The 11195-nt window shown below is 37.1% G+C and overlaps 1 protein-coding gene across 1 annotated transcript; it reads right to left on the reverse strand.

Annotated features, from left to right (window-relative positions):
- Window positions 1-2165: 2165 nt before the first annotated feature.
- LOC139016913 (olfactory receptor 2A12) lies at window positions 2166-3798 on the reverse strand. The gene is made up of 2 exons (XM_070425086.1): window positions 3784-3798; window positions 2166-3098 (listed from the first exon to the last, which is right to left on the reverse strand). The coding sequence occupies exons 1-2, from the start codon at window positions 3796-3798 to the stop codon at window positions 2166-2168; spliced, it is 948 nt and encodes a 315-aa protein (XP_070281187.1).
- Between the last annotated feature and the right edge of the window lie 7397 nt (window positions 3799-11195).

The raw sequence follows: 11195 nt of genomic DNA on the forward strand, positions 1-11195 counted from the left end.
GACAAGTGGAACTCTGAAATATGCTGGTCTTGGAGGAGGGAATACTTAAGACCTAGTAGATTAGAAGGTCTGGTAGAAGAGGATTCTACGTCTTGCCTTTTCACCCTTTTTATGCTCTTTATTGAATAATACACATTCTTAATTTCAATTTAGTCAAATTTATCAATGTTTTCTTTTGTGACTAATAATTTTGCATGTTATTTTTAAAATCCTTCCCCTTTGTATCTTCTAAAACCTTTATAGTTTTGCCTCTGACAGTTGGGTCTTGAATACACTAGGACTTGTGTTTTCCACGAGTGAGTATGTATATGGCTACTCAATTGTGCCAGCGCCATTTCCAGCAAAGCCCTTCCTTGCCCTGCCACACCTCTCATCTAGCAAATGGTCATGAAGACATGAATCTACTGCTATGCTTCGTATTCTGTTCAGTTTGTTTGTTGGTCAATCCCTAGATGATTACCATACTTCCCTTGATTGGCACCTTATAGTACATCTTGTTATCTGAGGAATCAAATCCTTCCACCTTATATTTTAATTTTTAATAGTGTTTGGGCTAGCCCTGGCCCTTTCAAGTTCTGTGCAAATCCACACATTCTGCTGAGATATTGTTGGAAATCTATTAAGATTACATTAAATATAGCAATCAATTTGAGGAAACTGTTTGTAATATTATGTTTCCAAATTAAAAAATCTAGCATTGAATATCTTTGTACTTAGTTACCATGGTGACTCAATACATTTTCCTAATTGTCTCTTTGCAGTATTTTATACATCCTTTGTTACATTTACTCAGAAGAATTGAAAAATTAAGTCCTGCTGTTTATGGCTGCATTTTATAAATTTTCATTTTTAATTATTTGTTATTGTTATGTGAAAATATAATCGATATTCATATTGATTTTGTAAAACTACCTTGTTAAACTTCCTTACAATTTCAATAATATATCAAAAGTTTCCTTTGGTTTCTAACATATATAATCATGTCATTGGCATATAACCATGATGTGTTTATTCTTTCTCAAATGTGTGTGTGTGCACATGCGTGTGCCTGTATTTCTTCTTTTTGTCTAACTATGTTGTTAGGATCTCTAGTAAATGTTGAAAACAAAGCAATGTTGTACATCTTTATCTCATTCTCTTTTTTCTTTTTCTTTTTTTGTTAATCCTCACCCAAGGATATTTTTCCATCGATTTTTATAGAAGAAGGAAGGAGGAGAGACAGAGAAAGAGAAATATCGATGTAATCAATTGATTGCCTCCTGCACCCGCCCTGACCAGGGCCAGGGCAGGGGATCGAGCCTGCAAGCAAGGTACATGCCCTTGACCAGAATCGAACCCAGGGCCCTTCAGTCCACCAGCTGACGCTCTATCCACTGATCCAAACCAGCTAGGACTTATCTCATTCTTTATCTTAAAGGGAAGAATGTTAACATTTCATCATTAAGTATGATGTCTGCTGTGTGGGTTGTTTTTTTTTTTCTTGATAGGTCCTCTTTAAAAACGCTTATTATTATATTAGCATGTAAAGAGTGTTATCAGTCCTGACTGGTTTTGCTCAGTGGATAGAGCACTGGCCAGCCAACTGAAGGGTCCCAGGTTCAATTCCAGTTAAGCTGCAGGTTCCCCACCACCAGTTGGGGTGTGTGTCTCTCTCACATCAATATCTCTCTAACTCTCTCTCCCCATCCCTTCCACTCTCTCTAAAAATCAATGGAAAAGTATCCTCGTGTGAGGATTAACAACAACAAAAAAAAAGAGTCTTGTCATAATTAAAGTTAATTTTTGTCAAAAACTTTCTTAGATCTTCTGACATATATCCTTTAATTTGTTAATGTGACAAGTTATTTTCCTATTGTTTGTTTTTATGCTAAATAATTCTTGCATTTGGGGGCATAAAAACTTTATCAAAATGCAAAGTTATTTTATTTTACTAATATTTTAAAATATTTGCATCTATCTCATGAATAGGATTAGACTGTGATTTTCTGTTTCACACTTTATCTCAGGTTTGGTATCAATGGCTTAAATAGTAAGAGTATTTATTTTCTCATTTTATAGGAAGTCCAAAAACAAAGAGTTTTGGGTTGATTAAATTAAAAGACTCAAAAGGGCATTCCAGGTCCCTGAGGATGAGCTCACACACTCAGAATACTCCGAGCCAAGCCTCACAGAGATCTCTTCTTCCCCAGCCTCCTCAGGGCTCCCTTCACCTCTGCGTTCCTCAGGCTGTAGATCAGGGGATTCAGCAAAGGGTTGAAAAGGCTGTAAAACAACGATAGAATCTTCCTTTGTTCTTGAGAGTGGCTGGATTTGGGGGCCAGGTACATGATGATGGCACTGCCAAAGAAGAGCCCGACCACGCAGAGGTGGGAGGAGCAGGTGGAGAAGGCCTTTCGGCGGCCCTCCCCAGACTGGATCCTCAGGATGGCAACGAGGATGCGTGTGTAGGACACCAGCACCAAGCTGAGGGGCCCCACTAAGACTAACACGGAGCCCACAAACAGGACAATCTGGTTGAGCCTAGTGTCAGCACAGGCCAATTTGAATACTGACATGATTTGACAGAAAAAGTGGTTGATTTTTTGTGGCCCACAAAAGGGCAGCCTCAGAATGAGAGTAATGTGGACTAGAGCCAAGAGGAAGCTAAATATCCAGGAAGCGGCAGCCAGGACTGTGCACACTCTCCAGCTCATGATGACAGAGTAATGGAGGGGGTGGCAGATGGCCACGTAGCGATCATAGGACATCACCACCAGACTCATACACTCTGTGACAGCAAATGCCAAGTACAGGAAGGTCTGAAGAATGCATGGAGCAAAGGAGATGGTTTTCTTCTGGGTCACAAGATTTGCCAGCATCTTGGGAACAGTGCTTGAGGCATAGGACATGTCAACAATGGCCAGGTTTGAGAGGAAGAAGTACATGGGGGTGTGCAGTCTGGAGTCCAGGCAGATGAGCCCCAGGATCACCCCGTTTCCCATCAGGGTGAGGCTGTAGAAGAGCAAAAAGAACCCAAAGAGGAAAATTTCAAGTTCTGGGTTAACCTGGAAGCCCAGCAGGATAACTTCTGTGATCCATGTCTGGTTGCTCCCCATGTTCTTCTGACAGGTAAATACAATGCGGAACTTAGGACAGAAACTTCAGAGCTGAGAAGTAGAAAAGGAAAAAGATGATATGCTCATACAGAGAGAATTTATACCAGAAGCCACAAATCAGTAATTCATGGATTCAATCCAGCCCACAGTACTGTGATGCTGATCTGCAAATGTGGCATTTGGAGATATTTAAAAACTTTAGATACTGACCAATATTAAAAATTTGGAGATTTCACATAAAAATTGGGGTCTTGGGCTTCCTTTAAAAAATAAAAGCTTTGATACTCCTTGGAAAGTATTGTAAGCAATAATCACCTGAATATAATGAAGAGACAGAGACAGGTCACTTACCACTAATCTCTGTTTTCTCCCAGAAATTGAAGCTTAGTGGCACTTAATTTTATCATTGCACTTACACTATTGGTTGTATATTTAGTTTTAAGTAAAGAGCTATGCTCAAGATGAGTTCTTTAGTTCTCCTCTACTTGAAACACATGAATATGACAGGTCAAAATATAAACTGCAAACCCGAATAGACAGCCAGAATTTAAAATGAGACAATTCTTCCACATACCAGAAATAAATCAGAAATGTAATGACATGCTCCCAGGATGAAAGCAGAGAGTCATACCTGGAACTCAGCTTGGATGGAGGCGGCGTACCAATATGGCTCCTTGAAACTAAGCACTTGGGCTGGGGCCATAGAAGGAGGTATAGAACAGCTATAGGGCTGCTGGGTAAAATGACTATAAAGAACTCAGTATGCTTGCTGCTCTCTCATTAAATCACCAGAGCCTGAGACACTGTCATAGGACCTGATTCTAAACTAGGGGACGCAGAGCCAAGTGAGAAACAACAAAAACTCAAAATCACAAGACAGGGAAAGAGAAAAGGTTGAAAAAGCAAATTAAAATCAAGTAAAAGAAAATTTGAAAACACACAAATTTCATGTTAAAGAGGAAAAACAAAGTAAACAATTAGAAATTTGAATTTATTCAAGATGCAATCAAATGCATAAAATATAGGATGTTTCAATAAATTTTAAAAGGCATATTTACTAAAATGCTTATTACATTAAGAAAAATAAACAATGTAGCCATGAAAACACAATCTATAATAATAAAAGCATAATATGCTAATTAGACTGGACAGCTGAACGACCTTCCAGACAACCTTCTGGACAACCTTCTGGATGAAGCCAGGGCTGTGAGGACCAAAACCCTTGCATGAATTTTGTGCATCAGGCCTCTAGTCAGTGTATAAAAACAGATTAACTACAAACCATGGAAATGAGAATATAGCCACAAATTTTTTTTAGAAAATCAATAAAGGGAATAATTTCTAGATCTAACATTAAAGAGGGAGGTAATATACTGGAAAGTCACATTTAAGCCCACCCAGATTTTAATACAGACAGACAAAGGAATACACTTTTGAAAGTATAGTTTAGAGACACAAATAATAGACTGAGAGGCTAAACTTAGATATTATAAAGTTTCTAAAGCAAAAGAATAAAGAAAATAGTAAAGAAACATTATTTGAAGATATTTATCCAAAAGTATTCCAAAATTAAAAATAGACATAAATCCTTAACTTGCAAAAAAACAATTCCACTTAATGAGTGCAATAAAAATGATAAAAGTACCCTCAAGCAAAATGAAGAATTTTTCATAACTAAAGAGGACATACATTTTTAAATAAAAATATATACTAGGAGAATAAAATCTATAATAATAAAAGCATAACATGCTAATTAGACCAGACATACTTCCTGATGAAGCCGGGGCTGAGAGGGAAGCGGTGAAGGCAGCCAGGGGAAGGAAGGCCTACTCTTGCACAAATTTCATGCATTGGGCCTCTAGTAGGATAAAAAAAATAAATTCTCAATGAATGTAAATTCTTTTATATGTCTTTTATTGAATTTTTTGGGGTGTCATTGGTTAATAAAATTATATAGGTTTCAGGTGTACAATTCTATATACATTATCTGTATATTGTATTGTGTGTTCACCACCTCAAGTCCCCTCCATCACATTTATCCTCCCTATCTCTTTGACTATTATCTTTCTTCCATTCTTTAAATTTCACTGTGTCTACACTTTATGGAATACCTATTCAAACAATGATGCAGTCAGTCAACCTATCTTATGTCTCTTAATTAATTACCCTTTCAGATATTTTTCTCTTTTGCTGTCTTCACACCGTTCTAGACATTTCATAACTATATTCTAATTGTACAATTATTCTATGACTGACACCAGGTTGAAATTTATCCTATCTGCTTCGTTATTTTTTTTAAATTTAATGACTTTATTTTTGCTTCCCAAGATTTTTAAGTGGATTCTTTTTACATCCATTGTTTTGTTTGCTCCATTATATTCCTTTATTATTTCATGAGGTTTATGATATTTAATAGGAGCTATAATTTCATTTGACTCTTAAACAGTCTTTGTTCAACTATTTTATATAATTTACTTTTTCCAGGATTAAGAGGAAATAGTAGCCAGGCCTGCATGGCTCAGTGGTCGAGCACCAACCTATGAACCAAGAGGTCACGGTTCGATTCCTGGTCAGGTCACCTACCCAGGGTTTCAAGCTTGATCCTCAGTGTGGGGCGTGCAGGAGGGAGCCAATCAATAATTCTCTCTCTCCCTCTCCCTTCCTCTCTGAAATCAATGAAAATATAACTTTTAAAAAATTTTGCAAAAAAAAGAGGAAATAGTAAAAGTTATCAAAGATAAAATACAATTATATTTACAGGAACAACAATTCAACTGAAAGTAACTTCTCAACAGCAGGACACAGTCTGAAGACAATAAGCTACTATCTTTAATGTGCTAAGAGGAGTAAAATGCTGTTTTAAATTTTTATGTTGTCGAGAATAATCCTGAATGAACTAGGGCAAAGAACAGCATTATTAAATATGCAAATAGGAAGGTACTGAGTCCCTAAAGATCCTCAGTGTACTAATAAAGTATATTCTTCAATAAGAATAAAAATGAACCCACAGGTAAGTCAATATATGAAAACAATATAGAAACATAGTTTGAAAATTATTTGGCAAATTTTATACATATAGGCTATAAAATAATTACTATGGTATTTTAAAAGGATAAAATTTAAGCCTTTTGAAAATAATAAGTAAATAGAGGGAGGGATGTTTGAGCAGTAAAAAGTGTAAGATTCTCTTTTTAAGTATTTTTTAATATGTTTTTATTATTTTAGAGAGACAGAAAGGAAGAGGGAGAGAGAGAAACATCGATTCATTGCTTACCACATGCACCCCAACCAGGAATCAAACCTGCAAACCTCGGCATATGCTCTGACCACGAATCTCTCTCTCTCTCTCTCTCTCTCTCTCTCTCTCTCTCTCTCTCTCACACACACACACACACACACACACACACGTTAAAGGTGAAATTGAAAAAAAAAAAAATGTGAGTGACAACGGTAGCCACATAATTCCATTCTAGGATCTGACACAGGGTCTCCCTGGGATCAGGCCAACCATCCCTGGGCAGTAAGCCTGGAATACTGAATCAGGAAAAGCTAATCTGACTCCTCTACCAGCTTCACTGAAACAAGACAAATTCAGTGGAATTTTTATCACATCCCTATAGGATTGCTTCCTGCCACGCCTTAACTCCTCCATAGTGGGCAGCAAAGAAAAGAAGCCCCGTGTTCTCCCTTTCCTGGCTGGAGGATATTTCTAGGAGGTGGGAGAAAATGGTTCTTAGCATAGGAAGAAAAGAAAGAGAAAACTGTGTAACACCTCTGGCTTCACCTTCAATTGCAAAAGGGGCAACAGTATTCGGTGGCTTTTGTGCCCCTCTCAGGCTGATACCATGACACAGGGGCTTCTAGTGGAAGCGCCCCCCGCCCCCTATAAATGTGACCAGAGAGGGGTTCTGACTAAGAGGAGTGAGAAGCCTGTTGACAGCCTGGGTGTCAAATGTTACTCTGAGCCCCCAGCACAGTGCAAGGAAAGGGTCTTCAGAAAGGTGGCTCATCTTCTTCCTAAGCCTGAGGATTTCTGCCAGCCTTATGTCCTGCTCTTCTGTAAATCATTAAGCAGCTCACATACAATAATTTGCACAAAGGAGGATACTCCTTGTGGTATTTCCCTCGAATTGGGTTTGAGAGTACAGGAAAACTCACAGAGAGAGGAAAGGCTGGAGCTGAAGTGCCTACCGCCTGAAGCCGGTCCAGTGGCTGACGAATCCCAGACTCCCTTTCTGTCCTGACCATGAGAACAGGAGGCAAGGGTGCATCACCTAAAGCCAACCCATTCCCCACACATATACCTGTGGAGTCCAGGGAACAAATTATAAAGCTTCCCACCACTCCAGGTCTTCCCAGAGTAGGACAAACCTGCCCCTCTGCTCTTGACTTACAGACTTATAGCTCTGTTATCTGAGTGTGAATGAGTGTGAATGACTGTGTGTGTATGAGTGTGAGTGAGTGTGTGTGTGTGTGTGTGTGTGTGTGTGGTGTTTATGCAGAAAAGCGAGAACTCAGGAAAAATGGCAGGTTACCCGACTCAGAAGGCTCTTGTCATGAAAATTTAACAGGCTTAAGTAGTACCTTATAGGTTATGCCACAGTACAATCACCGCGTATTTGGGCTTCTGAGTAGTTGATCTTGAGGCTGTGCCTGCCTCCATACCCCCTTGAGAATGGTTTAAAAGTTTCATGATGTGATGTGTGTGGCCCCCATGGAGCTTGTTAAAGCAAGCACCTCAAAGGACTGGGTCCTCCCTAGGCAGTAAACAGTCTTTGTCTGCTGAAAAGTGTTATTGTGATATAAATTCTCAAAATTTTCCATTGCAAATATTTATTTTTACTTGGAAACTCATAGAGGTTGAAGCTTATTCTCTTATAATTGGGGCCTTTTAAGTGTTTCAAGGACACCGAGTTTGCTGTATTGAGATCTAAAGTCAGTGGGCACTGCTATTTCACATTGATGTGCAGTAGTAAACATTTACCTGGAATACTGCATTTTGGGAAGAGGCCTGTCATGAGATATTAATTTATATGCTATCAGCATATAAAATGTTTTAAAATCTTTGGGGCTGCTGAGGTCCTGTTTAAAGTGTTTGTTCAGGAGAAATGCACAAAACCTTAATAATCTTTATCTAAGTATAACATAGAAATCAACAGCAAAAGTCCCAGATATAACACAAGTAATGGAAGTTACAAAAAAGGGCTTCAAATAAGTATGATTTATGTCAAGAAAGGGAAACAGATATAAAGAATAAAAAAATGTAATATTTCAGTGAAGTATTACAAAACATCAAATTATTCATTCTGAAATAGCAAGATATAATATCTTATATTAAGAAAAGATCAGATAAATATAACAGATGGCCCCCAACAGAGAGCAAGACCAATGAACTTGATTGAAGATTAATAGAAAACTATCAAAAAAAGGCATAAAATGAAACATGGAGTTGAGTCAGAACGATATCTTGGAAAGTGCTAAAAAATATTCTAACATATACTCAAGAAGAAAAACAAAATGGGGACAAAGCAAATTTTGACAAAATTATTTCTGAAAATCTCCCAATTATGATGAAGGATACACTCCCATAAAGAGAAATCTCAGCAAAACGCAAGTAGGATAAGTTGGTATAAAATAATACTTGATCATACTATAGTGACATTTCTGAAAACCAAAGATAAATATTTTTAAAACTCAGAGAAAAAATTTATTACCCATTACCAACAAGAGTCATTCCTTTAGCTGGAAAAAGATACATCCTTTAGTATCTTGCAGTGTAGGCCTGCTGGCAAGGAAGATTCAGGGTTGGTTTGTTTGCTTACTTGTTTTATTTTTTATTTTTGTTTCTGTCTGGGAACATGTACATTTCATCTTAATTTTAGAAGCATATTTTTCTGTATATAAAATTCTTGACTGAGTTATTTTTTCAACACTTTACAGATATTACTCATTATCCTCTGACCTCCATAATTCCAACTGAGAAGTCGTCATTTTTATTATTACTATACTAGAGGCCCAGTGCACAAAATTCATGCACTGAAGGTGGGGGAAGGGGAGGTCCCCTCAGCCTCACCGTCCAGGATCCCCCGCTCCTTACCACCCACCTGCAGTGGAGGCAGGAGAGGATCCCACCACCACCACTGTGCTCACCAGGAATGATCCCTGGCTTCTGGCTGAGCGGTGCTCCCCCTGTGGGAGAACACTGACCACTAGGGAGTAGCTCCTGCATTGAAGTGTCTGCCCCCTGGTGGTCAGTGTGCATCATAGCAACCAGTTGTTTAGTCAATTTGCATATTAGGGTTTTATTATATAGGATTTCTTATGGTACTGGAGGTAGGACCCAGGTTCACGAAGGCATCTTTATTCTATCCCCTTCCTTACATATGGGAAGGCCTTGTCTCATGTGCCCTTTTTAGTCATTTCAACCTGGGATCTTAGAGACTGAAATGACTGGCTTCTGATCTCACCATGCAGTTACTGATGCTGCCTCATTTTTGTTTTGTCCTTTGAGAGTTTCATTTACTCTCTTGCAAACCTAGTTAGCATTTAAAAATTATGGTTTTTAGAATATTTTATCCAGTATTTTTAGGTGCTTTGTCATAACATGGTTTTCAGGATAGCTTCTCTGCTGTATTGCCTATTGTTTCTATTCTAAAAGTCCTAAAAACTAACCTGTCTAGAGAGGGAGTCAAATAATTGCTATTTCCCTTTGCAAATAGTACTTGATGCCCATAGAGCAACAATGTCCATAAAGATTTTTTCTTGTCTCTACATACTCAGATCTAGAAACCTCAATTTAATTATTGCATAGATTTTCTACTTTTCAAACTATAATCTTCAAAAATTGTATATTTCTGTATTATATATGTATGTTTATTGTATAGAAAATTCATCACAGATGAATTTGAAAATTCAGATAAGCAAAAAGAAGAAAAATATTTTCATAATTATCACTGTAAGTTTTCTCCTAACAAATGGATGACATATGGCATTAGTAATCTTCCTTTTTTCACTTAATATAAATTGTAAATATATTTCAAGTCAATAAATATATAAAAAATAAAGACAACAAAACCTGACTTTTAATATTCTTTAATAATGCATGTTCCATATAAATATGAATTTTACCTGTCTCCTAATATTGGAACTCTAAGGTGTTTTCCATCTTTACAAACAAACTAACCTACCTAGAGAGGGAGTCAAATAATTGCTACTACAAACACACACTACAGTGAGGAATCTTTCATAGTTATTTCCTTAGATGAATTATTTACATTGAAATTACTGGATCAAAACTAACTTGTGGGGCTCATCTCCTTGCTATTATGTACCAGATTGCCCTGTGCAAGATAAGAGGCTCCAGGCCCTCATCAGCACCACATGGTATTACCCATTTTTCTCAAAGCTTTGCCACAAAAAGATAATAAAATTGAAAACATCAATATTAATTGCAGATAATTGTCTTTTTTTTACTTTAATCCTTATTTCTAATGATATTTGTCCTGATAATTTGAGAAGCCATTTTTAAAGTGTTCTGCAAATGCTTTAAAAAAAAAAAAACCCTTAAATTTTATGTTCTAATCAGTTTGCTCTTTTTTTTTTTTCTTTAGACTCTTAAAATACTGTGGGGAAAAAACTTAGTTGTTAAAAAACTTCATGTAGAGGAGACATCCAGTTAAAAACTGGAGGTTTAATAAGGAATATTGAAATGTTAATTGGACAAGCAGTTTTCTTTCTAAGAAAGTTAGTTCTCTTTTCTTATTTACCATTGTGAATACATTATCATGTGGTCTTACAGAGAGAGCTTATTTGCTGCTAGAGATGATGCTGACTGTCTCTGTTTTTTAAGGCATATCTATTCATATTAACATGGAAGAATATTCACAGAGCCCTATTAAGTGAAAAACTTAAGATGCATAACTGTATGCCCACTATAGTAGCCAATCTTTCAGATGACCCCCCCATTCACACCTTTGTGTGATCCCCTCCTCTTGACTTTCTCTGTGTTTTTGCAACTGATTTGAAAAATGAACATAATTTCCTCTAAAAAATTCTAAAGTTGATAAATTAATTAACATAACTTATAATGAGTCATTTTAA

Source organism: Myotis yumanensis, unplaced genomic scaffold (assembly GCF_028538775.1).
Source record: "Myotis yumanensis isolate MYYU_CA2020_CCGP unplaced genomic scaffold, mMyoYum1.0.hap1 SCAF_9, whole genome shotgun sequence".
In the NCBI taxonomy this organism is placed as follows: domain Eukaryota; kingdom Metazoa; phylum Chordata; class Mammalia; order Chiroptera; family Vespertilionidae; genus Myotis; species Myotis yumanensis.